Source organism: Thunnus albacares, chromosome 13 (assembly GCF_914725855.1).
Source record: "Thunnus albacares chromosome 13, fThuAlb1.1, whole genome shotgun sequence".
Classification (NCBI taxonomy): domain Eukaryota; kingdom Metazoa; phylum Chordata; class Actinopteri; order Scombriformes; family Scombridae; genus Thunnus; species Thunnus albacares.
The window spans coordinates 27447791-27475029 of NC_058118.1; the positions used below are offsets into that span (position 1 = coordinate 27447791).

A 27239-nucleotide genomic window follows, 5' to 3' on the forward strand; every position below is an offset into this window, starting at 1 on the left:
GGGTTAGGAATAAGGTGGATAGGCATCAGATTTCACATGTTTTCTATCACCACTGCAACACCAGACAGATGTATTGTATGCAGCAGTTGATCAAGAGCAAGATATTGATTTGTCATATCCACTTTTAATCCCAGTCACATGATCCCTTCTGTTATCTAAAGAAATAATTCAAAACTTTTGAAATTATACATTTATTGTCTCTCTTTGCCAAGAGTAAGATGAGAAGATCGATACCACTCTCATGTCTCTATGCTAAATATAATGCTACAGCCTAACAGCTGGTTAGCTTAGCTTAGCATAAAGACTGGAGGTAGGGGGAAACAGGTAGCCTGGCTCACACTTGGGTTTTTGTATATATTAAACAAAGTATATTGGTTAAATAGTGAGCTTTAGAGGTGTTGGTAGGTTGACTATTCAACCTTAGGACAGAGCCATGCTAGCAGCTGCTGTCTTTAGCTTCATATTTACCTTACAGGTATTGATCTTCTCATCAAACTCTGCTTATTTCCCAAAATGTCAAACTATTCCTTTAAGGTCAGCTAATGGTTTCAAGATATCCCACCAGTTATTGGTGCAACCAGAATGATCCCTCACTCACAGCTGATCTTTGTATTTGAGTATGAAGAAAAACCTTCTGTAGTATTTATCTATTAATGGCATCACAAGAACAAATACAGTAAGGCTTCACATCTTCTTTTAGCCAAAACCCTCAGCACCAATATCCTTCTCTTTCTGGCACATTAACAACAAGATTCGAGTAGCAGTAGTAAACATAATAACTCTTTACCTCTGCCCTGAGCCTCTGGCAGAGGCGTCTGGCTATCATGCCCCTGGTGTAGGCCTGGATGGTCAACACAGCACGAAGACGCCGCCAAAATGTCTGCCGGATGAGGAAACCGCGGGAACGGGCTTGGATGAGAGTAACACAATGGCGAGTCTTCCGGTAGCTTTTGTAGTGCTTCCTCGACCTGTAGACGGCCTGGAGACGCAAGAAGCCAGATTGCATCTGAAGGAGAGGAAAGTATTTTAAAAGGTGGAGTGTGATTAGTTTGGTGTAGAAGTTGTATAAATTAGCGTGAATGGGACACTAGACTTGTGCAGCTCGTAAGAAATTGGGGATTTATTGGGATAAAACATCATACTGCATCTAAGAAATTAGAGAGCAAACAGCTATTAAGATGTTTCTGAATATTTTGACCCATGAAAACTCACAATTTGGTAATTCTTCCTGCACCGATAACCCCTCCACACCTTCTGGATAAAAATCACAGCACTCCTTAATTTGAGAAAGTTAGTCCTAAAAAGAAAGACAGAAATGAGTTTTCACACCAGGACGTACAGCAGAAGAAATGTATCCTGAATCCTTTAGAGCTGAACATGAAATTGAACACAGAGGTTCACTTATCAAATACATCAACATGTAGGAACACTTTTATTTAAAAAAAAGACACTCAAAATAAAGGTACATATATGGAAAGTTCCTGACCTCTCTTTAAGTCCGCGTACAGCCTTCTGGATGAGGATGACCTTGTCAGTAATGGCCGTGTCTCTCTCGATCTCCAGTTGCATGTCGTGGTGATCCTGACAGGAAACAAGCAGAGATACAGCAGCAAATAAAACCACCAGCGGTTGAAAATCATGATGTTTTAAACCAACAAGAAGAAGAAGAGAGGCACTGATTATGTTTTAAGATCAAATATTCTTGTAGATTACATCACTTTAAAGGATAAGGTGATTATTGTGTGTGTATCCAAAGTCTGATATATCTTATTCCTCTATGCTGTAGTCCTAGTTGATGAGCCACACTGCTGCACTCTGTGACATGTGCCTTCACCCCGAAGAGTTTCGACACCTTTGTTTATTTGTTTGGGTACGTTCTGTGGTCTACGACACAGAGGAATTAGATACATCAGGCTTTGGATACACACACAATGTTGGTTTGGCTCTGCACATGAGATTTGTTGACAACAAGACCAGCTTTATCCTTTAATGTTATTAAGTGTGATATTCAGGAAACCTTCAGGAAAATCTTGGTCTTTCCGATCTGCCAGTCATCATGTTTCCCCAGCCGGGCCAGGACTATCTGTTGGCAGGTCCCTCGTAGGTCTTCCTGGAAGGAGAAAGGACTTTGTAAAAGAGAAGTTAAAGACTTTGTACTTTGATCTAAGGCTCATCAGATACCGCAAACAGGAATGTTGTATTAAAATCAGTTGAAGTTAAGGCTTTACATAATTAATGCAGTATTGATCAGTTCTACAATAGATATTTATCAAACAAGCAGATCATACACAACACATTAGAGGTGAATGATACTGCCTGGCTGATATTTGAACACATTTCTACTGAGGTGGACGTAGAAATCTAAATATAAAAATCTGTCTTTGTTACAGGCAGTCCCTTTGAACTAAAAGAAACTGAATTTTAACAGATGCAGGCGGTGCTGTTGACCTGTATGTGGGCAGGTTTGATGCCAGGCATAAGGACTCGGTAACGCTCCACAAATTCGGCAAAGGTGTATCGGATGGGATAACCGGCCCGTCTGATCCGGATGGTCTCCATCATGCCGGAGTAGCGCAGCTGACGAATACACAGCTCTCTGTCAAATAACTGAGAAAAAAAACACAGAGAAACAAGATGTGCAACATTAAAATGAGGTTAAAAAAAGTCAGAATGCCCCATGTAAGAAGACAAAAGTTGAATTAAAGTGTCTTAATGTGTCCAGTTTCTGCAAGACTTTGAGCTGTAAGGTAAATGAGAGAACAGATTTAATATGTGTAACTGTACAAGTGTTGCTGAAATCAATGTTATTGTTAAATCTACAAGTAATAAACACTCAGAATACTCAGTAGTTTTATTTAATATTGTTTGAATTACACTTTTATGCTCTCTGATTAAAATAGCTAGCACTGGCTATGCAAGTAAATAAGACTGATTTATGTAGCACTTTTCAAAACAATAGTTACAAAATACTCAAAATAAAAGCATTAAGCACAAAATATTAAACATGCATAATGGCAACAGACACAAGAACAACAAAGTCATAAATCTGAAAACTCAGAGGCTTCATCATGTAGAGTTTGGTAGGTAGGAACTAAAATTTTATGGACGATGGGACAAGGTGAACTTAAACCAGGGAAAGTCTTTTATTTTGAAAAAAGAGTTGTAGAAATCCCTTCTCACACACACACACACACGGCACTCACCATAGGTTTTTTGAGCTCGTTGGGTTTTATACAGCGAACGAAGAACGGCTGACAGACGCTGAGTGTCCTCATCAGCATCTCGAGGGAACGTTTGAACTGGCTGCTCAGAGTGGGAGAGCGCTTCCTGGTCTCAACACCCTGCGCGCGCGCACACACACACACACACACACACACACACACACACACACACACACACACACACACACACACACACAAGGTGGAAGTAAATAAAACAGTTTCAGAAACCCAAATGACCAATTTTTTAATTTTTTTTTTAATCTTTGTCATGCTAGTGAAATTTGTCTCCATGAGCTGACTGTTGGCTGTAAGTTGGCATTTTTTGGTGCCAAACTCACTTTGCGGGACTCTACGACACTTTTTAAGAACATTTTTACGTGTTTTCACCCACCAATTATTTTAAATAGTCTTTTCTTTTAATTCAAATGTATCCTATTTTAATGTATTAATCCTTGTTCTATTGCAAAAGTCTGATTACTTTGTGTTGCATTTCAGACACGAAATGTGCTATAGAAGTAAAATTTATTAATTACCAAAATCAGTGATCAGTGTGGAACCGTCGCTCACAGAGGGCCTAAGATTTATCCAACTCTAATTGTAAAAAACATTTCTTGTTTATATTTATACATTCTCAAAGTAATTTATCATAAAATCTAAATGTCTCCAAGTCAAAATTAACCTTTGCAACACCACAATAATTTGGCTTAATTGTAACAATCAAGCACAGACAAGAAAATCACTTCGTCTGTTTCCCACCCAATTAGGGATCTCTGTGATTGGTGGCCCCTTAGTAAATTTGCAGAAGGCCTTAACAACACAACAAAATTAAAAAAAAATACAACTAACCAATCAGATTGTACCCACAGACTTTTCAGCAGCTGTTTCAAACTGAGGAAAGTAGAGATATTTAATTACTGTTGCTAAAGTTAGCTTGTTGCTAAAACCGTTTTCACGCCTGAACTTGAATAAAAATGACAACTTGGAATAGATTTGGACATTACTGTTATTTATGGATTTTATTATTTAAGTTTCTGTCACCTGCTCTTCTTATCATCAAGGCAAACTGTTGTTTTAATTAGTTAAGCTGCTTAATAAATTGTTCTGCATTACATGTGGGTAAACACGAGATAAATGTTCACACAGTTGTACACAATGCAAGAACAGGGTGCACACACATTATTACTACAGCACACAATAAAAAACAAATAAAACAGGAGACAATACAAAATCTCTGACAGCTTTCCTCACTGTAATCCTTTCAGTGAAGCCAAACAGAAAACAACTCACGTCTAAAAGTTTTTTAAATTGTCCCGTCAAAAGCAGTTATTACAAGACTTTGCCTCTACTTTTTTTTGCCACAAGACTGAGAAGTCAGAGAGTTTGCAGATTCATTTTTCATTAAATTCATGCTAAATTTCCCCAAATCAACACAATTTTCCTTCTGGTTTCTGCTACAACAAACTGCACACCTGTGGAATAAAGAGAAGAGCTTAAAGAAAGGGGGGGGGTGCTACTATCTGGAGGTGCGTCGTGGATATTTGGATTCATGGGTTTTTTACTCAGTTTAAGGAAACACACACACACACATGTTACTAAAAGGCCTATGATTACCTTGGGAGCAGGGGTGCTGGGCTGCTGATAGCCACACAGAAACTGATGTCAGGAGGAAAAGACAGAGGAAACAGAGAAGAGACAGCAGATAGAGAGGAGGGTTGTGCCATTAGTAAAAGCCAACACCGTGGGGAGAAAAGCTAAAGGGAAGCAAAAGTCACCAGTGACATCATCACTTGAAGACAGCAACACCTTTAAAAGTCATAACAAAAGCGAATAAAAGGAGGTAAAACTTATTAGTCGACCATTACAAGAGTTCATGTGCTTTAATAACGAGTTAGACTGCGGGAAAACCTAGCGGTATTACAGTGTTTGTTGGTCTCACCATGGCCACGTCAGCCTGGAAGATCTGCTTGATGAACTTGTTCTTGGACGAGTGGACGAGCTGGATGATGTCGGTGTGGAGGCTGTCTCGGTTTTTCTCCAGGAATCCTTCAGGGAGGGAAAGAAAGAGAGAGAGAAATACCATGAGGTCGCTTTCACACCTGTAGTTATACATAGTTGTCTGTCACTTATTGTTCACATTGGACAGTTGACCCATGTTGGGAAATTCTGGTGATTGACAGCAAGTTTTGCAGACCTTTAATGCGCCTGATGTGTATATTTATGTTCTCTGGTAGACAGAAAGAACAAACAAAGAAATAATTGATTATGAAAACTGATAGCTGAGACTGAAACTGGACCTCGTATATATATATATATCTCATAGTGACAAATGTGTAGAAACGGGCCGTAAATTAGACATTTTGTACTGTAATATTAGAGTTTCACTTTCAGATTTGTCGGGGAAAATCAACACACAGCATAAATATAAAGATCACTTCCTTGATAGTTCACGATCAGCAGATGGATTTAATAGAAGTTTAGCTTTTTAAAGTCCTGTTTCAAGATTGTTATTGATTTATAAAAGAAAAAAAAAAAGAGGGTGGACCCTGTCAGCTCTCCTCCCTCCTCCCGGGCTGCACTGAACCCCTGCATAACTGAAGTCAGTAGTAGTAGTAGTAGTAATGGTAACAGTAGTATTATGATACTATATACATATGAGCATGTTTATACACATACATGTATTTTCTTTTCCACCATTTGTTTTATTATTTCATTTTATTTTATTTTTCCCCTTCCTTGCACAGACCTGCACATTCCCTCGGTCACAATTACACACACATACATACTATGTTATTTATCATTTACGTAACCGACTACAAATCTGTACCAACTCATGACCTCTGTTTGTTAAGTCTTACTGCCTTTGTATTGTTGTTGTATTGTTTTGTCTGTATATTTTGTTACACAGTTTAATTTGTCACTTTTTGTACAGTATCTAATTGTACTAATAAGAAAAAAAAATGAAGTCATGTTACAATCACATACAGTATTTACTGTGCATTCGTAAAAGCATGAATCAGACTCTTACAAATAGTTTTTTTTGGGGGGGCACAGGCCAAAAAACACTGGTATTAGGTGAAACTGTGTGTTATCATCACATTTGTTCAAAGGTGTTTTAAATAAGAGAAGACAAGAAACTTAGCTCATTACTTTTAATGCAACACATGACTGGATTAACACTCTCCCATCATGTCTTCATTATCTATGAAAGGATTAAAAGCTGCTTTTCTGATCTTCTTCCAGAACGAAATCCACATTTTTGCTCATGAACAATTTAATTCTGTCCCTACAAATTAGCAGAAAGGCTGCTCCTCTGGGCAAACCACTGGCATAACCACTGAAACAATTACACGAACCAGTACAAACAAGAGAGGAAGGAGGAGAAAAGCTTAAAACAAAACATGAAAACAAGACAACATGGGGGACGGATGAGACTGATGAAACAGAACCCACCTCTGGTCTCGTAATGCACCACACCAGCGAAGTGTTGGATACCAAACTGGGTTTCATAGCTGTTCTTTGGGGGGATGTAGTTGGAGTTGAGCTTGTGCTGTGAATTGAGCTTATACAGCATCGTCGCATCAGTTCCCTGAAAAAATACAAAGAACCAGGCATCAACTCTACACCATAAACAGAGTAGAAGAAGTATTGAGATGTTTTACTTGAGTAAAAAGTAGCAGCACTACAGTATAAAACACTCCATTACAAGTAAAAATCTTGCATTCAAAAGCTTAAGTAAAAGTACAGAAGCATTGAATGCATAATGTAATTTAAGTATTAAAAGTTCTCATTATGTCAAATGGCCACAGTCAATATTTTTGTTATATATACTGTATATATATATATATATATATCTATCCAGATATTCAGTGTTTGTTAAAAGTATTAAGCCCCCTTGGATGTTTTATTGTTTAAAACATTGAACCAAAGAGGATTTAATGTGGCTTTTGACACATCAAATGGTCTTTTTTCTGTTGATCAAAGCAAAAACAGATCTTTACAAGTGATCTAAATTATTAAAAATATAGAAAATATAAAATAAATCATCTGTTTTACTCATTAAATCCATCTGCAGTGTTTAAATAATAAATGTAGCACCACTACTGGCCTCAGAGAAACAAAATTTCATCCCTATTGATATGAAAAGTAACTACAGCTGTGAAATAAATGTAAAAAGTAGTAAAAAGTACAATATTTCCCTTTGAAATGTAGAGTGCAGAACTTTAGTAAATGTACTTTGTTACATTCCAAAGAAATGCAAAATATATTATTTAAATATATTGAAGCTAGAAATTTTTGTTGAGTTTTAAAGCCAAAATACAGAATATGCCAACATTTTTACTGTTGAAAGTTTCTGACATTACACACTTGAAAAATCTCATAAAAAGGCCCCAAAAACTTGCCCAGCATGTCAGAAAATCAACATATCACTCAAACTACAGACCACAGTATCCGTCGACATGATAACTATGAACATTTTTAACCTGGTGGCTCAAGACAAAACCATTTAACAGCTTTTATGCAACTCTCGCTTGTATTGTACCTTAGGAAATTTGCTCTCCTCATCAATGAGGGAGATGATGTTCATGGGTTTGTTGGCGATCATGTCCAGTGCGTCCTGGTTGTCCGTGAACTCGATGTGCTTCCAGCTGATGTCCTCCAGGTTGTACTCCTCCTGCTCCAGTTTAAAGACGTGGCGAACAAAGAACTGCTGCAGGTTCTCGTTGGCAAAGTTGATGCATAGTTGTTCAAAACTACAGTGAAAAAAAAAAAATCAGAAGAGAGCAGAGAGCAGGAGGTGTCAAGGTATTAAATTAGCAGAAACAGTACAGTTTTTTATGTTATACGAATAAATAACCAATAAAAAATCGACTTGACTACGCATCAAACCACAAAGTATAAGTGACCTGTTGACACTGAAGTTCTCGAATCCAAAGATGTCCAGCAAACCGATCGACCTGCGCATGATGTTACCCTCAGAGGACGGAGGCCTGTATATAGCGGCATTAATCTTATCTACAATCCAGACAAACAGCCTGCCGTAGATCCCCTGGAAGATAAAACACAGAGGCAATAAGAATATACATATTTTTTTTAACTTTTCATCCTTCTTTTTAACTTTTTATCATCTCTTTATTGTCTTTCTTTGCCTTTGGCCGCCATCTTTTTAAGGTCAGATCTGTTATTGTCTCTGTTTCATGTCTTTGCTTTGTCTTGTAAACTTTGTTTTTAAAAGGTGCTATATAAATAAAGTTATTATTATTATTAATTTTTGGACATTTCCATTGTAGATACACTTTTCTGATCCAGGACCTGTAAACATTTTCATGAGAGGACCCTCCAAAGACTGCGATAGAGGGACCAATAAGGAGAGAATCCCTAATCTAATCTAATCTAATCTCTAATCTAATATTTGCTTTCATGATAAATGATTTTAAAGCAGCGATTCTCAACTATTTTAGCTTGTGATCCCTTAAAACAAACCACTGTATACTTGTGACCATCCATAATTGGGTTGTGACAAGTTCAACCAAAGAGTGACTTTTTTTTCATTGTTTCAAATATTTTAATAAAAGCTAGAGATGCCTAAAATTATCCAGTAATTTGCTTGAAAAGATAGTCAGTTAGGAAGCCTCCTGAGCGCCTCGCTTTGGAGGTTTCCCCGTCCAACTGATAGGAGACCTGGAGCAGACACAGAACACACCTGGAGAGATTATACTGTTTATATCTCATCTGGCCTGGGAACATCTAGCGATGGATGGATGCAAGAAAAGTTTGATTAGTGAGCTTTAAAGGTGCTGGTTTTGGGGTTTTGTTACCTTAGGAAGGAGCCAGGTAAACTGTTTCCCACTGTTTCCAGTCTTTATGCTGAGCTAAGCTAACTGGCTGCTGGATGTAGCTTCATATTTGCCGACCCTGAGAGTGGTATCGATCTTCTCATCTAAGTCTCAGCAAGAAAGCGGACAAGTGTATTTCCCAAAATGTCGAAATTCTCTTTTAATAAATTATACTTCAGGACGTTTTGGTCCACATTTTGCTCATTTAGTCATGAATTTTTAAAGTCTTCCTCCACTAAAAAATGTTTTTTTTTTCTGCTTTCTACAGAACAGAATGATGTATGTGCAGAGTTTGACACTGGAAGGCTGTTTTCAAATTAGTTCACAGAGTTTGGAGCCACTCATGGTCCAATATTTAATTTACACAAGTGTAATATAGAAACTTGAAGCCTCCAGTGCACATACACTTGAATGGACTTTACAGTCAAGTCAGAGGCATCTTGTGTCCATCAGTTCAACTTTTTAACATGCTAATTATTCTTTTTTGTGAAAAAAAAAACCCATAAAAATAACTGAAGTTTTCAAACTAAGTTTTCAGGGGCTTTAAAGTGGTAAAAATATCAATACCTTGACAAAGGCATCCCTGACATCCAGGCCTTGTTCCACACTGAGAGGCGTGGCGACACTTTCACCACGTGTGATCAGGGTTCGTGTGGTCAAACACACCATCACGTCCTTAGGCTCCACCTACAGAGAACAACAAGCAGTGACGAGCAGAAAAATTAAGAAAAAAGAAAACCAGTGAATGACGAAAAAGTAGTGAAAACTTATTTTAATTGAAAGCATCATCCATCACTGCAAGTAACCCTTTATCAGATATATCAGCATATGAGTTAACTGTCCCTCAATGCAGGGATATTGCTGGATTGATGCAGGTGATTACTTTTTTTGATACATAATAATTTAGTTTCTTATTCACTAGATCAATGTGTAGACTTATAGATAGTACACACACACATACTCATACACTCATACACACCTCCATGAGTGAAGCTGCAGTAACCAGGTCAGGAGATCTCACGACCACACAGGCGTCCAGGTTGTCATACGTACGAGCTGAGGAAGACGAGAAAGATTATTAGTTTCCTCACAGCTCTTAAAGGATACGACTTCTCTGATCAGTTTTTCAACAGGCACAATATTAGAAACTCCTCTCAATATTATGCAAAGCAATACAATACCACTACTAACTACAGCCTCTAATGTGACACTAGAGTTGAATCACTTCTCTGACTCTGTCAACAAAAGCTGAAGGTTATTGTATAAGCTAACTGTATGTGTGCAGTGAGACGTACCCTCGTATCGGAGGTTGCCCATGTGCAGGATGGCAGCCAGTAGCTTTGAAATCTCCCAGTTCTCAGTCTCAGTGAACATGAGGACCTTCATGGCTGACAGGATGCTGGAGTAATCTCTAAGATCGTCACGACCGTCACATTGTGTACATTTACCCTGGAAGGTAAAAAAACCAAGAGAACTTAAGATGATTATTTTTAGCCATGCTAACTGCTCTAAAGATGTCAATGTCTGTCTGTTGGTTGGTCCACATCTTTGCTCCAGACTGAAATATCTCAACAACTGGATTGTCAGGACTTTTTGTACATATATTCATGATCCCAAGAAGATGAATCCTACAGAATTTTTTCATCTAGCCCTTAATGTTTATGACCAAATAGCGCAAAACTAATGACATTCCCTTCAGCCTCAGCTGCACTTTGTGTTTTTTTTTTTTTGCAAATTAGCAAATGTTAGCATGCTAACATGAGAAACTAAGATTGTGAACATGGTAAACATTAAATCTGCTAAACATCAGCATGTTAACACTGTCATTGAGTCTGTTAGCATGATGAAATTAGCATTTTAGCTTCCACTAGCTGTGTTTGGATGCCTCCAGGGAAGCGGCTGTGTGCTGCTCTCTATCGGAGGTACATTTGCCAAACCAACCACTATGCTGGTTTTGTTTGTCATCTATGATGTTAAACAAAATATGTTTTTTGGGTTTTCAACTGTTCAAGCAATTTGAATATGTTCACTTGGGTTTTGGAAGATTGTGATGAGCATTTTTTAGATTTCTTCTTTTTTTTGCAGGCATCATGTTACCATGCTAACAAGACAACATGCTAGCTAACTATGAGCATGACATGCTAAATGTAAGTATGGATAAAGTGAAGTATTGGTATCAGTCAATATATCATACCACACTGATATAATAATGTCAATAATGACCTCATTTATCAGTCAATACACAGACTCATAAACTGGTCTCACACACAGCTGTAAACACACCATGGTGAGGTAGGAGTAGTCTGTGGCGAGGCCCAGGCCCAGCTTGGCCTTCATCTCCGGAGCCATCCCCCTCAACATACAGTAGAAAACATGGTAGTTCCTCTCATCTGGAGCCTGGTGGAGAACAGAGAGTCAGAAAAGAAAAGGAGAAAAGTGAGTTGAAGGAACCACTGTGATCCTTACTGACACTGAGGATATATTAAATCTACCAAGATAGGTGTAAAATATGATCCGGTGTCTCACCTGCCGGCACACACGAGACTTCTCCAGCAGGTACTGCTCTATCTTGGCTCCTTCAATGGCCCCTCGCTTGTTGAAGTGGATATCAATATACTTCCCAAAGCGACTGGAGTTGTCGTTACGAATGGTCTTGGCATTTCCAAAAGCTGAATGAGTTGACGAAATCAGACAGTGAGGCGACAGGGGAAGAAGCACAGAAATAAACACACATCAAGCTGGGAGAGGAGTCTGACAGTATGCAGCTATAGTGCAACTGGAGTCATGTGATGTTTGACAGTGTACAACTATACAGGACTGATATCGCAAAAAAGGATTAGATTTGACATCTGAGGTACAACGTTCACTCTCGACATCGGAGCACTTTAAGGACTTCCTGTGCAGAAGAAAAGTCCTTAAAGTGCTCAGAAAAAAAAAGGTTTGAACATTTCCAATTCCATGCAAACTGGTTACAACGGCATCTGCTGCTAATGAAGATCATATGACGTGAGCAAAAGCTCCAGAACAGCTACTTAATGTAATTTATGGTGAGGTTGTTTTCTTAACTTCTGTTCCCATGGTCAAGACTAAACTTTGAGCTTCAGCTTTTAATCCAACATGGCTGAGAAGTCCATAAAGTGAAGATCATGTGACACGATCTAAAGCTCCTGAGCGGACTTTGTGGTGAGATTGCTTTCTCACACTTTGGTTCGACTTCTGTGTGTACAGATTTGCATGTACATTTATAAAAAAAACACACAGAAACCAGACTAGGAGATGGTAAATGATATTTTGTGTCAAAGCACCGCAGCTGACCTTCCAAGATGGGCGTGGCCTCCAGGACTTGCTGCTCAATCCAGGAGTGTTGACCACTGATGGCTGCGAGGAACTGCAGAATCAGCTTCGTGCTCTCAGTCTTCCCAGCTCCGGACTCACCACTGTCACACAGAGAAGACTGTTACACACTCATCCAATACACACTTACAAAGACACCCATTGTCTCTCGTGGTTGTAACAAACAGGATTTTGATCATCACAAAGGTGGTGCTGCACATCTGCAGTGCAGTGTCACTATCAAAGCATAAATCAAGGTAAATTAGCTCCTTTCAGGCTGTATACATGCAGTGTTCTCCACAACAGAGCACACTCACAGGTTCACAATCAAAAGGAGAGCCTTGACTGGCTTCATCTAAAAATAAAATAATGTCCTTGCACAAGCAGCGCAGAAGTCAAAATCATGCAACAGGACATATTTCGCAGTCAGCAGTGTAATTTCCGCTGGGGATGGGGGATACATGTCTCTCTCACTTTCCAAAATTCAATTTTTATTTAGTCCTCTGACTGTTCAGCTGCCAAAATCCATATGAGAGAAGAGAAGAGCTGATAAAAATGTTGATAAAATGCTCTGACAACAATTTTATCTTAGTAATGAATAATTTGCAGAATTTTTTTCGCCCTGCGTTTTGTCTTTCAGGCAACATACAAGCTGCCTTGCCTTTAATGGTGGAGGCTGTGGGAGCTGTATGCAGCCTGAGAGGAAGCTCTGCAGACACTGATCGTGCTCTGCATAATTTTTGGGCAAAAAAAAAACAAAAAAAACTTTTGGTCTATGTTTTTATTTACAGCCTCTCTTCTGCCGAAAAGACGCTCAAATTACACATCAATCAAAGAAAAAAGACAGGACTCTTTGCGGTGAAGATGGAACTATCTCATTTTCTTTCAAGGGTCTGTCAAGGAAACTAAACAGAATTTTAAGTCTCTGATTTTATTGTGTCACACACAACTGTCAACACTCAGCTTTCTCTGAGTATTCAAAGGTTGTTTGTGTTAATTATTGAGTGGGTGTAATCCTCAGTACACACACACACACACACACACCTGATGATGCAGCACTGGTCCTTGTTGTTCCGCTGCATGTTGAAGTAACAGTTGTCTGCTATGGCGAATATGTGTGGCGGCAGCTCGCCGATCTTCTTATTGGTGTAGAGGCGGATCTGGTCTGGAGTGTAGATGGGCAGCAGCTGGTAGGGATTGACTGCGACCAGGATTGAGCCTGTATATGTCTGCAGGAACCAAAAGACAGAAGAGTCGATGTTTCAAACACTGACAAGAATATCTCCACTTACAAGATGTCTTTTTATGCAAATAAGTGCTGTCATATTTTCCCAATCACAAGATCACAGGATAATTAATTATGGATATGATCTTACTGTATTCACTTCTCTTCTCTTTGATTGGCATTTGTTAAACAGTGTTAAACAATTACAGCTTATTTTACTCTAATTAGATTATCTAATTATTATCTAATTTGACTGATTAGAAAATGTGTCACATTTACAAAGTGACTCAAGGAACTCAAGAGTCCATTGCATCAATCACATGACACTGAAATTCTTGCAGCAAATTTACAATTTTTAAAAACAACTACTTTTAGAAATACAGTATATGAGCAAAAATCAGCTACTGAGTATCGAGTACATTAGAAAGTATTAAAAATCAGTTATAAATAAGGCCAGAAAAACTTGACCAGTAACATATAGAAACCAAGAGAGGCCATGAATTAAATACATTTTCACCCCTTAAAAATCAAGATCATGACTCATTAATCTTTTCAGTTCTTGTTGTGATACAACAATTTTCTCATTATCTTCAAATGACCAAAGAATTGTTTGTTTCACAACTAAGCAGTGATGTGTAAAATAAAAACAGATATACAGAAAGAAAACAGAAAAAAGTATGTTAGGAGGATCGCAAAACTGTGTTAGCATACTTTACTTTCATACTCACCCTTCCACCACAATTTGTCTACACAGAGAGAGAGAACAAAACAACCAAAAACCATTATAGAACTAACTGGGACACAATCTCAAAAGGAACACAGCACACGTTTTCAGGAGATTGTCCCTTTGGTCAAATGAGCTGTTAGACGATATCCACCAATATCCACCTATATCCACTGATATCCACCTTAAACCTATTTAAGCCTGCTTGGCCTCTCGGTAAAGCTGCTACACAGGTGTGACCACAGATCGGCTTGTTTCGAGTGAGAAGAAGCTGATAAGGTGTAAACCCTGTTACCAAAGTAACCTGTATGATCAGTGCATGTATGGAAACATCTGACAGCAAGTAGATAGTTAGTAGCTGCTGTCACTTTTATGTCTGAAATCCCTCTCACACCTCAGTCAAAGAGCAAGGTGGGGATATTCTTTTAATTGTGTTATTTATAGTAACAAGTAAACTCAACCGCAGGGCATTAAACGAACAAATAAACAGCTTAACCTGAGTAAGAACTTAATAGTCAGGGTACTACCAGCATGTAAATATAGTCAGTGAGGAAAGCTTGGAAGTCACACACTCTCTCTCTCTCTGCACCTTGTAAGTCCTCGTTAGGTATGACTATAAACATTTGAGTACTGTTTGCAGATGAGAGCTACAGCGGTGTCAGAGGGGGGAACTAACATAGATGACGCGTTCATTGTAGCGGATGAGCAGATTGCGGAGGATGCCAGCTTCGTTGAGGTCACCCAGACGGATCATGTCCTCCACCCCATGGATGGACGTTGGGTGCATGGGCTTGATGTTGGTGGCATTTTGAGGGGAAATCCAGTGTTCCTGAGTGAGATGGGAAAAAAAGGATTAAATTAGAAAGGACTACTGATGTGATATGTTTATAAGGGCGGGACTGAGAGAAAAAGGTGCAATTACAAATCTGTCTGCTACTTCAGCACCACAGACAGCACCATGGATTAATCAATACACAGCACAGTTAGGCTATTGATATTTCAGAGCCACGGTCGGGCCATAGATTTCAACGCACAAGCCTCAGTCAGATAAAGCATCAATGAGACAGGCAGACTACTAGGTCTGCACTCTGTCTGCTGCTAGGGGATGGAGAGGGGGGGTGGCAGGTTAATAAGGGGGATGGCACGCCCTCATTATCCCTCCTCAAATCGCCAACTGTGATCTACCCAATGGTAAATATAAAGTAGTTCAACTTATCTCTACCTCAACAAGCTACAAGAGTAAGACTACATTTGTTTGACAATTTGACATTTGTTCGCTAATGTTACTGCTTATTTTTCAGATTAAACTTTACATCAATTAACAAATATCAAGCCTAAAAAATACAACAAATTGTGACAGTTAAAATAGTGGTATCCAATTTTTCTGGCTTGTGACAAAAAAAAAAAAACAGGGTCTGGTTTGGGGCCCTTGTCACGTTTCAAATGTCTACTGAATAAGTTTTTAGCAGTTCCACCAAATTTTCCATCTAAACTTCTTACATGGTTTCATTTGATCAACTGTTTGAGGCCCAACACATTGTACTTTTATGTGAAAAATTAAGATTTATTTGATGTGATTTGATTTGATATACGGAAAGTGCAGTGGGTGGGAAGTTGGTCTGTAAATTGTGATGGATGTTCACAAAAATTTCTCGTCTTTGATTTCTCTTCCAAATAGGTTGGACATACTGGGTGTGTTTCTTTCCCCTTTTGACTTCTTTTTGGCCATGATGCCTCGTTTAGTGAGTACAATGTTATTACTACTGAGAGAGGTATGTTGTACAGATTGTAAAGCCCCTTGAGGCAAATTTATGATATTGGGCTACATCATTGAAATTGACTTGAACTTGACATGAGAGATGGTGGCCAAAACTACAAAAATAAGATCCAAATAAACTGCAATCCTCCTTTAAGAATAAACATGACTAATGAAAACATGTAGTTATTGAAACAGTTAGTAGTAATAAAGTAGATATGTATTTCCTGTAAGTAGAATATGTGTAAATAAAGGTTTGATTGATTTTACTAAGGCTTATAAAGGCATAAAGTCAGTGTAGCTTAAGGCTAAAAGCAGCAGTATCAGATGGATTAAAACAAACAGAACAACGGCTCTCACAGATCAATAGTCTTCTCATTTATCGTTGGCAAACTAAGGCTTCACATAGACCACCGTTTTCATTTTACTGATTCAAAATATACAATAAAAAAAACACAATGGTCACAACTATTTCTAAGTACACAACAGTCAATTTAAACAAAACATATGTATATATACATATTATTTAACAAAATGCAAATACAACAGCACAAGATTCCTTTATGTTTTGCTGTCGACTCACCCTGCCTTCATCATCCAGAACCTGGATCTGTCCAGAGTCGCACAGTTTAACCACGGCTCCCACAGGAACGTCAAACTCTCGGCCCGTTTTAAGGTCCAACCACACATAGTCCCCCTGGATTACAAAAGCTCTGGTTAGATACAGCACCAAAATGACATTATAAACCTTTTTTTTTTAAAAAAAAAACATTTATTTCCTATTTTCTGTGATGTTTGGAGTGACTTTGGGGTGTGCAGTGTTTGTTGTGTGTCATATGAGCAACGGGTGGGGATAAGGTGAGGCCAGAACAATGAAGTATTTCTGTATTTTTATGTGGGGACTTCCTGGAGCAGATAAAGCACCAAAAATAGCCGATTATACCTTTATCATGTAATTCGTTCTACTATAATTGTAGTATTTAGTGATTGTTTCATCATGTATGTTGAATAACTAGGAAATATCAAAGTTGCATCACACACCCAGAGTCACCCAGTTTTTCTGCTGCCAACTCACTCAATGGGAGGATTTAGTCCGAAAAAGGCTTAGCCTTTACCACCTGCAGTCCACAAAGGGATGATGTAACCCCCTGACCTTAAAGCTTGATGTTGTTTGGGAGGGTATGTAACACTGTGGTGAGGTTTAATTTTAGTGAGGTGGAAGGAGATTTGAGTTTTGACCTGTCAAGTAAATCCACGCCTGAACTAGAAGCGTGCGCTCAGTAGAGTGCAGATCTCCGCCAGGTGTGTCTTGGGGGCATGTATGTATAGTCTCAGTTTTCTTTATGATGCATAGAATAATGTAATGGTATTGTAACCCAGCATCCTCCTGGGTTCGCCTAACCGTGCACACTTAATAAGGTAATAAGGTAACATAAGTCCAAATGTCTAAATTTAAACAGTTGTTATTTATTTAGAACATTTTGCTGTAAAACACCACACAAAATAAAACCCTTGTTGAATCTCACTCCTGGCTCCCTTGCAGTCAAGATGGCGGCAAAGCTAACAAAAACAGGAATTTATTCATCTCATATCATGTTTAACTTTAGCGGATCATAACATAGCAGGTACGGAATTAAACTGCAGATGCTCCAATTCAAGACGAGACCAAACTTTTCTATTGATGTCAGTTTTTGAGCCATGACGAAGGCCAAAATGTAGCCTGCACCAGATTTGTTTTTAGCCTTGCCGATTGCCGGAAATGCCTTTTGCTGCAGTTGTTGATCACTTGCGCCTCCTACTGAGTGAAATGAGGAGTCAGCAGTCAATGTCGGTATAAAACGGGTTATAAAATAGGTTTTTCAACAATTGTGAATCACTGCAACCACGAGAGGTCCTTGAGCATACAGTCATGAATGTGCACAAAAATATTAGGCTAATGGGTCCGGTAGTATGTAAGATTAGCTGCAGACAGAGACACACACACGACCAAACACATGACCATCACATGATAATTAGTTGATATGGAAGCAGCTAGAAGTCATAGATTATGTCCCTTTGATGACTAACCCTGTAAATACATGTAAAAACAAAATGTTGGTCATCAAGAGATTTGCAGCTAAAAAAGAAACAATTTGTTGGTATTTCTTGTGAATTATCTTGTATGATGTATTGCATTGAGACAACATGGTCAAAACAACTTAGTTTGACATTTACTGAACTCATTATATCCTCTTAGCTTCTGTACAGATGAAATTACTTTACTGGTACGATGAAGATAAATAGTGTATCTTTAGATAGCTAGACAAGCTGCCATTACTGTGGTGACATCAGACTTGAAAACCCACGTATAACACAGTTTCACTTGAAGCACTTTGCTCAAGAAATCCGTTCAGGAACCGGTTATATGTTGAAAATATAGACATCAAATACCATTAAAATAAAGGTTATAATCTACAAGACTTTTAAATGAAATGTAGTCCCCAAACCTCTGCTCCATGATTAAATAATTAATTTAACTTCTCCATTAATCATCATGTTTTGATTATGTTTTGAGTGGCTGCTGATGTCTTGCTAGCTTGGCGTCACATTTACATCCATAACATCTATTTCTATAAATTCAACTTTAACAGTATCATGTGTTTCCAGTTTTTTATTAAATAATGCATTTTTTTTTCTGATCACAGTTTGATGATTTGAATCATACACTAGCAAGTAATTCCCACTGGGTTTAACGAGTTACTTCACACAACACTTTCACATCCAGACTGTTGAGGTCGGACAGACGCGGTTCGTTTTCATGTTTCTGCATGTCCCTGATTTATGTTTATGACTGTGTGCTGTTGTTTGTTAGTTTTCCTGGTGAATATTTATTTATGTTATTTTTTCCTCTCGAAGTCTATCAAAACCAACTTCAGACAAGTGTTTTGAGTCTGAATGACTTCAGCTTTCATGCAGACAACCTTCATCTGTTGATCTTGATTAGTTCTGCTTTCACTGTCTGTGTTCAGTAATGGCACTTGAAAGAGCAACACATAAATCAGCCCCTTGATTCGACTATAGGCCACCATCTAAAAATACCCACAGCTCTTGACAGTCCCTGGTTTGTTTAGATGCTCAGCATAAAGAGGGCTGCTGGCAAATCTCCTCATAACAGAAAACACCGCAGCATAAAGTCGAGTGCTCATCCCGACAGTCTAGACCGTGACCTTAAGGATGCTATTTTTGCTTCCATTTAACAACATCCAGATGTCTCCTATTAAATGAGATTCATAGCTGAGGCTCTGAGCTGAGATTGAGACAGCAGAGTGTGTCTGAGCCGTACCCTGCAGGGGAGTGAGGCGCCGGGATCTAGTTATTGAGGAGAAACTATTGATGGGCTGATATGGGGTAACCACAGCCGACTGAGACATGCTGGCTTCTGCTATATTTAGTGTGCTGGGACTTGGGAGCTCTACTGGTGAACAGAGGGTGAGAAACACGATGTGCACATTTAGTTTCCCCATATATGGTGTCTACATCTACCTGCATATGTTTAAATTTTCATTTAATGCCTAATTTGTAGCATTTAAACTTCATTTCAACTTCAAACTCAGTGGCTGGTCCAATAAGACAAATTCAAGGCCTTAAATGTTTCCAAACGTACCAAAATGTCGGACTGTATTTTGGGGATATTTGCATAAGAATAGTAGGGTAACAGTAGTAGTTATGTTTTAGCTCCTGTCTCTTTGAGGCAGCATCCTGTGAGCACACTATATTTGAGTTGGATATCTTCTGGAAGCTGCCCCCGGAGGACTTTTCCCGGCTCTGGAGGCTACGTAAACAAGCAGTCGTAGAAGAATTCAATTCTTTTTCTCATTCTTTACTCGAAATAGAAACTTCTGAAATATATCAGTACATGTTCGAGCCCGAATCAGATCTGAAATATTCAAAAAGGGGACAACATGAACAACCTTAGGAACAAACTTTGATTTGTGGTCATGCACGAACGATCTGACGTCAGGTCTATGAGGAATTAGAGGTGACTGCAAATGAAGCGTTCAGAGCAGGCTGAAGCCCTGGCTTTTGACTCTCAGGGGGCATTTTTACATACGTTCACCTCATGTTTTGGAACTTTGATCATGTTTATCAAAAACATCTAACATTATAACAGTATATAAACGACAGAAAATCACAAAAAGCACGATATGTCCCCTTTAACACTCCTTTGCCGTATTCTTGATACCTTGAAGTTTTAATTATCATTTTTTTCTGATTTTGATGTTGCAACAATCCTATTAATTTATCAAGTTCCATCTTATCTTTCACTGATATTATAATTGCCTTCTGCTTATCTGGCTTTTAAGCCAATTTTATGCGACCAGTGTCACCCAAAGTGTAATGCAGTGAGGTTGGCAGCCTAACGGAAGAATGCTGAAGTGAATCCAGCAGAGGAAAAAAGAGCAACCTTCTGCCTCCTTCAACAGCTACTAATACTCAAATACCCTTGAGTCAGGCCCTAAAACCCCAAAATGCTGCTATGTAGTTGCTGAGAGGCTCAGACTACCTTATGTGCTTAATTGTTTACTGTAAAACTAGACTAAAACTGTGTGTGACAGGAACTGAGCAGTCTATTGTTCTTCCAGCTCTGTCAATCCTTCACGCTGAACACTATATTATAAAACTGGTCAGACATTTGCTAAAATGTAGGCACAAGGTGATCATAAGCAGCAGATGTCAATTTACACAACATGACATATCCCCACTTCTGGTGCAGACAGTAAGTAAAAAGACAAAATTATGGAGTCAGGGCTCATCTATAAGGGTCTATAAAAACAATAAAGAAGATGGACAGTTGACCGTCGCTAGACTGCTGCCCCTAGCAGTGACTGTCCAATCATAGCTTAGCAACTGTTACTGGGCCTGTCAATTGTCAAAAGTACATGGGGATGTATAACAGCAACACCTTTTATATATATTGAGAGTTTGGGGATTCATGTCTTTTTTATCACCTTTACGAAACAGGAGCAAAAGTGTAAGAGTTGGATTAAACTGTGTGCTTATCTGCTCTAAAGTAAGCGTCAATCATTAGCATGCCAGGCTAAATATCTTCAGGACTGGAACATCCACTGACTGGGAACCAAGATGCTACTATATCAGAGTTAAGGCTAACAATAGTGGCTCTGTCTGGATTTGTTTACTCTCCAGCAGCTCTAGCCAAACTTCAGTCGATGGTGTTAAGTTTGCCAAACTCAGTGGTTACACCACATGGCCAAATTCTTTTCCATTGAAAAAGTGAAACATACTGTTGAAAATACAAACATTAATGCATAAATCTAACCTCTCTGTTGCTTGTCCAAGTATGTTTTTCCAAATAGTTGGTAAGGGTTGTGTTAGAGGAAATACTATTTAATTAAATTTGTATTTATAATACTGTACTCTAAAACTAGGAGTAACTAGTTCTATTCTGTAATACATGAACAATACTGCTTCTTTAATTTCATGTCTTCTACTGTTTATAAGCTGGTGAGGATGCAGAGTTTTTTCCTCGGACATGTAGCTTTAGCCTCAGTGTTTTAGCATTATATCATGTACATAACCATCATGTGCATATTTAAAATGCATGTAAGGATTTTGCTTTTAAACTGAATCAGCTGGAAACATTAAAAAAGTCAGCTGGAGACAGTGTTTTCAATCAACTCACTGAGTTTTAGTGTTAGCATGAACTTACCCTAGCGTGCTACAACTGTGAAAACATGCTAACCACAATTGTCATTTAAGCCTACAAAGTCCACGGTTTTTAGCTAGAAATGAGAAACTGCTTTTCTTTGTAAACAGGAAAGGAGTTATACATAAAAACCTAATTAAATGAACACCTCCACCGCTATGGTACAACAAAATAGCAGATTTAAATATGGACTCTTAAACAGTAGATCTCTGTCATCTAAAGTTGTATTAATAAACAATCTAATATCAGATTATCATATTGATTTATTTTGCCTTGCTGAAACCTGGCTGTGTCATGAAGAATATGTCAGCCTAAATTAATCCACTCCTCCCAGTCATATTAATTCTCAAATTCCTCAAGACACCAGCTGAGGAGGTGGAGTTGCAGACATTTTCAAGTCAAGCCTAATAATCAACCCTAGACCTAAACTTAATTATAACTCATTTGTTCTTAGTCTTTCACACCAAACCTGGAAAACATCACAGCCAATTCTATTTGTTATAGTGTACCATCCTCCTGGCCTGTAGTCTGAATCTTTATCTGAATTCTCAGAGTTGTTTTTTTAAAAAAGCCGTCTCTTGATCCAAATGTTTTAGCCAACTATAGACCTATATCTAACCTTCCATGTCTCTCTAAGATAGCAGATAACACAAAAAGCAGATGCAATCAGTTGTGTGACTTTTCTACATAACAATAGGATTTTCAGTCAGGATTTAGAGCGCATCATAACACAGAGACAGCACTGGTGAAAGTTACAAATGACCCCCTATGTAATTGCATCAGACAAAAGGACTTCTCTCTGCACTTGTCTTGTTAGATCTTAGTGCTGCATTTGACATCAATGACATTCACATCCTATTACAGAGATTGGAACATTTAATTGGTATTAAAGGAACAGCACTAAGCTGGTTTAAGTCCTATTTATCAGATTGATTTCAGTTTGTACACGTTAACGATGAATCCTCCATGCACACAAAAGTTAGACACGGACTTCCAAAAGGTTCCTTGCTTGGACCAATGCTATTCACCTTATATATGCTTCCTTTAGGTAATATTATTAGGAAACATTCTATAAATTGTCATTGTTATGCAGATGATACCCAATTATATTTATCCATGAAGCCAGATGAATCCAATCAGTTAACTAAACTCCAAGCATGCCTTAGGACATAAGTGACCTGCAATTTTTTTTTGAATTTTTCTCCTTGTGTGTGTGTGTGTGTGTGTGTGTGTTTGTTCTAATTACAGGAGTGAAGACAGGTGTGTGGGAGTCAGGCAACCAGCTGTCGATCATCATGATTAGCCCTGCTTAAATACCTGGTTCAGCCTCCACCTGTAGACTCTGTTCATGCATTAACTTCCACCTGACTTCAGCCCCTCTTTCCAGACCTCCTGCCTTGTCTGTCTCTCTCATCAGCTCTGCACAACTCCCTGCTCACTGGATACCACTCTGCCTGGCTCTCCTCAGCTTTTCCCCTGCCCTGCTTGGCCCAGCTTTATGCCCAGGTCTCAGCCCCAGGGTTCCAGCTACCTGCCCAATCCCTTGCCCTAGTTTCCCCAGTTTTCTAGCCTGGCCCTGATATGTAGCTACTCTAGATGGCATTACTCTGTCCTCCAGCACCACCATAAGGAATCTGGGAGTTATCTTTGATGAGGATATGTCCTTTAACTCCCACATAAAATAAATTTCAAGGACTGCCTTTTTTTCACCCACGTCACATTGCAAAAATCAGGCACATGTCTTGTTACTTCTAGGCTGGATTACTGCAATTCCTTATCAGGCTGCCCCAACAAGTCTCTAAATACTCTCCAGCTGATCCAGAATGCTGCTGCACATCTACTGACAAAAACTAGAAAAAGAGATCATATTTCTCCCATATTAGCTTCTCTGCACCAGCTCCCTGTAAAATCCAGACTATAATTTAAAATCTCTCTCCTTACCTATAAAGCCCTTAACTGTCTGGCACCATCATATCTTAAAGAGCTCATAGTACCCTTGTGACATCCCTCTCTGCCTTTTGCTTAAGAGGCTGCTTTGGCTTCCTGGCTCAGGAGCCAGTGGGTGGGATTGGAGAGGACATCAGGGAACTACCTGCACCTGGGTAGTTTAGGCTTCCAGCCTATGTAGGTGTCTTCTTTGTCAACCTTTCTTCTCTTCCTCCCAGGCCTCCATCAGCCAGATGGGTTAGACTTTTGTTTTGTTTGCATGCATCATGCATGTCATTTCAGAGGCTTTATGCAAGAGGTCCTGGGTTCAAATCCCAGATGAGGCCCCATTTGTCATGGACTGGCTCAGGGTCAGTGACAAAAAAGGGAATCACACATGATAAAACCTCTAAAATTACATTTATTGTCGACTTAAGATAAAATGTAATGTTAATCAGCTAAGTCAGTAATGAATGCACTGTGTGGATGAGTGAAGTATGTGATGCATGCAAACAAAACAAAACAAAGCAAAACTCTAACCCATCTGACTGGTGGAGGCCTGGAAGGAGGAGAAGAGAGGGGTTAGCAACAAAGACACCTAAATAGGATGGAGGCCTAAACTACCCAGGTGCAGGTAGTTCCCTGATGTCCTCTCCAAGCTCACCCACTGGCTCCTGAGCCAGGAAACGTAAGCAACCTCTTAAGCAAAAGGCAGATAGGGATGTCACAACCTATTACCCCACTGGAACACTGCACTCCAAGAATCCAGGCTTACTTGTGGTTCCTAGAGTCTCCAAAAGTAGAACAGGAGACAGAGCCTTCAGCTATCAGGCTCCTCTCCTATGGAACCATCTGCCAATTTGGGTCTGGGAGGCAGACACCCTCTCTACGTTTAAGTGTAGGCTTAAAACTTTCCTTTTTGATAAAGATTACAGTTATGCCCAGGCTCACCTTGGACTAGCCCCTAGTTATGCTGCTATAGGCCTAGACTGCTGGGAGACTTCCCATGATGCACTGAGCTCCTCTCTCCTCCTCTCCCTCTCCATCTGTACGCATTCATGTCCCATTAATGCATGTTACTAACTCAGCATATTCTCCCTACCGTAGTTTTGTGCTTTCTCACCTCTCTCTTCTCTCCTCCTGTTGCAGTGTGCAGGTATTTCTGCCTCTGGAACTGTAGAATCTGGATCTGTGATTGTGGGACACCTACTGCCCCCCACCGCTACAATTATTATTATCATTATTACTACTTCCATGATTATTACTATATATCTATGTGGAACTTGCATTGTGCTATGCTCTCCTTCCTCCTGCTCTCTCTCTTTCTCTCTCAATCCAACTGGTCAAGGCAGATGGCTGTCCACCCAGAGCCCGGTTCTGTTCGAGGTTTCTCCCCGTTAAAAAGGGGAGTTTTTCCTTGCCGCTGTCGCCAAGTGCTTGCTCATGGGGGACATTAAAGACTACAGTCTAGACCCGCTCTATATGAAAAGTGTTCTCTCTACTAAAAGGAAGGAACCTCTGTTTGTATGTATATCCTTTGCGTATATCGAGAACCATTCATCCAATTGACTCCAAACTTGGCGGGTGTTTGTATGTCAGTTACAAAAATTTTAAACACTGAGATGGGGAAAATAACAGATGAAAGCCGCTGCTGAGCAGATGGAGTCATTTCTATCTAACATGACCTACCTGCTGCAGAATGACCATGGTTCAGCCTTGGGTTGATTCCAGGACATCAGAAGTCACCATGTGTGGGCTCTGCAAAGGAGACAAGTTACAGACATCATGTAGCTGAAAGAAAAAACTACTTCTTTCGAATGAATTATACATAAACTGAGAAGAAAAAATAGATTAACATTAGCATTCATTTGGAGTTGTTTTTCTGGCCATCTGATGAATGCAAGTCCAAAATTAATACTTCTTTTAGCTCTCTTTTGGTCTCCACCAACTCCTGAGTACAATATCTGACTCTTTAGCTGCTAAATGTTCCATTACGTTCAAAAGGTTGTCGGTAACTTTGTCTGTCTGCTGTTTGGTGCTGGGCTGGTTGTGTACAGTTGGTTTATCAGAGCTTATTTGCTGAAAACTACGTCTGGAAATGAGTTTGATGAACTGAAGTGAAGGAAACAATGCACTAAAAGAGGGTAAAAATGCGAATTCTCTTTGAGATCTTTACTACAAGCCACCCCTTCTGCATTTAACAGTCATTTGATCAATTGTTCATATAAACACACAGTATAGGGCAGCAACTAATGCCCTCATCATTATCAAATAATATGTTGATTCCTTTTTGTTGATCAATTCATTAATCTTGGGTCTATAAAACATAAGAAAATACTGAAAAACTTTTCCCCAGAATCCAAGATGTCTTAAAATATCTTAGTTTGTCCAACCACTGGTCCAAAAACCAAAGATATTCAGTTTATAATGATATAAAACAGAAAAAAAAAAATCAACAAATCCTCACACTGTAGGAGCTGGAAACAATAATGTTTTTGTACTTTTTGCTTAGAAAATGACACAAACTATTAATTGATTTTCTCTCAATTGACCAACTTATTAATCAACTAATAGTTTCACCTCTGTGAACATATTAATTAGACAAGATACTTACTATAATTTAACATAGCGTACACAGGAAATGCAAGCACACACAATCATCCACTAATGATGTGAATGAGTAATATCAGTCACAGCAGGTTTAGAGTAGAGACAGTCATCTATGTGGTTCAGCCCGACATGGGAGACCAGTGAAGGAAAGGGGGGTTGGGAGGTTAAAGGGTCTGGTGGGGGCTGCTGAAGGCTTACGTAGATTCCTGGGGCTAATCCCATCGCTTAAGTATGAGGCATAGTTTAGTATGACTGCTGAATCATTTTCTCCCTCACTGAGCCGTCTTTCCTTTGTTTCCCTCATTTACAGTGACGTTGATGTGGTACTATGTACAGTATGATGGCCTGTTTTCAGGTTTAAGGAGAATTTTGAATATTTACAGGGTCACTTTTAGGGCTGCAGTTAACTATTATGTTCATTATCAACTAATCTGTTGCATGTTTTTTTTAAATCGATTAATCGTTTGGTCAATAAAACATGGGAAAACCAAAACAGAAACAGTATCCTAGAACAGATGTCTTGTTTTGTCTGACAAACAATCTGTCCAAAACCCCTAAATATTCAATTTACTATAATGTGAGACCAAGAAAAGCAACACATGTTCATATTTGAGAACCTGGAAACATTGAATGTTCTGTTTTTGCTTGAAAAAAAATAGTTAAATGATTAATCAATTGCCAATATAGTTGCCATTTAATTTCCTTTCAATTAGATCTGCAACAAGTTGTCAATTAATTGATTAGTTGTCAATTATTTAATTAATTGGCAAATATTTTGATAATCTATTAATCATTTGGAGACTTTTCTAAGAAAAAAAAAATCAAAATTCTCTGGTTCCAGCTTTTCAACTGTGAATATTTTCTGGTTTCTTTAGTCTTTTATGACAGTAAACTGAATATCTTTGG

At 38.9% G+C, this 27239-nt stretch overlaps 1 protein-coding gene and 1 long non-coding RNA gene across 3 annotated transcripts in view; one reads left to right on the forward strand and one right to left on the reverse strand.

Annotated features, from left to right (window-relative positions):
* Positions 1–27239, reverse strand: part of LOC122994950 (unconventional myosin-VIIa-like) — a 57975-nt gene that overhangs the window by 25113 nt on the left and 5623 nt on the right. Inside the window, exons 4-24 of one of the 2 annotated variants that reach the window (XM_044369775.1) lie at positions 25413–25481; positions 16677–16790; positions 15014–15166; positions 13433–13617; positions 12371–12492; positions 11582–11724; positions 11339–11452; positions 10351–10504; positions 10035–10111; positions 9623–9742; positions 8126–8268; positions 7762–7972; positions 6672–6807; positions 5158–5264; positions 4833–4874; positions 3204–3341; positions 2449–2607; positions 2018–2110; positions 1487–1581; positions 1213–1297; positions 788–1006 (exon numbers count right to left, since the gene is read on the reverse strand). In XM_044369775.1, the coding sequence (XP_044225710.1) occupies positions 788–1006; positions 1213–1297; positions 1487–1581; positions 2018–2110; positions 2449–2607; positions 3204–3341; positions 4833–4874; positions 5158–5264; positions 6672–6807; positions 7762–7972; positions 8126–8268; positions 9623–9742; positions 10035–10111; positions 10351–10504; positions 11339–11452; positions 11582–11724; positions 12371–12492; positions 13433–13617; positions 15014–15166; positions 16677–16790; positions 25413–25430 (2628 nt within the window). In that variant the 5' untranslated portion in view covers positions 25431–25481. The remainder of the gene's footprint in view (positions 1–787; positions 1007–1212; positions 1298–1486; positions 1582–2017; positions 2111–2448; positions 2608–3203; positions 3342–4832; positions 4875–5157; positions 5265–6671; positions 6808–7761; positions 7973–8125; positions 8269–9622; positions 9743–10034; positions 10112–10350; positions 10505–11338; positions 11453–11581; positions 11725–12370; positions 12493–13432; positions 13618–15013; positions 15167–16676; positions 16791–25412; positions 25482–27239) is intronic. The other variant, XM_044369776.1, reaches the window with a different exon arrangement.
* On the forward strand, positions 10437–11457 carry LOC122994955. The gene is made up of 3 exons (XR_006406694.1): positions 10437–10511; positions 11141–11202; positions 11327–11457. It is a non-coding gene; the product is annotated as an uncharacterized LOC122994955 (long non-coding RNA).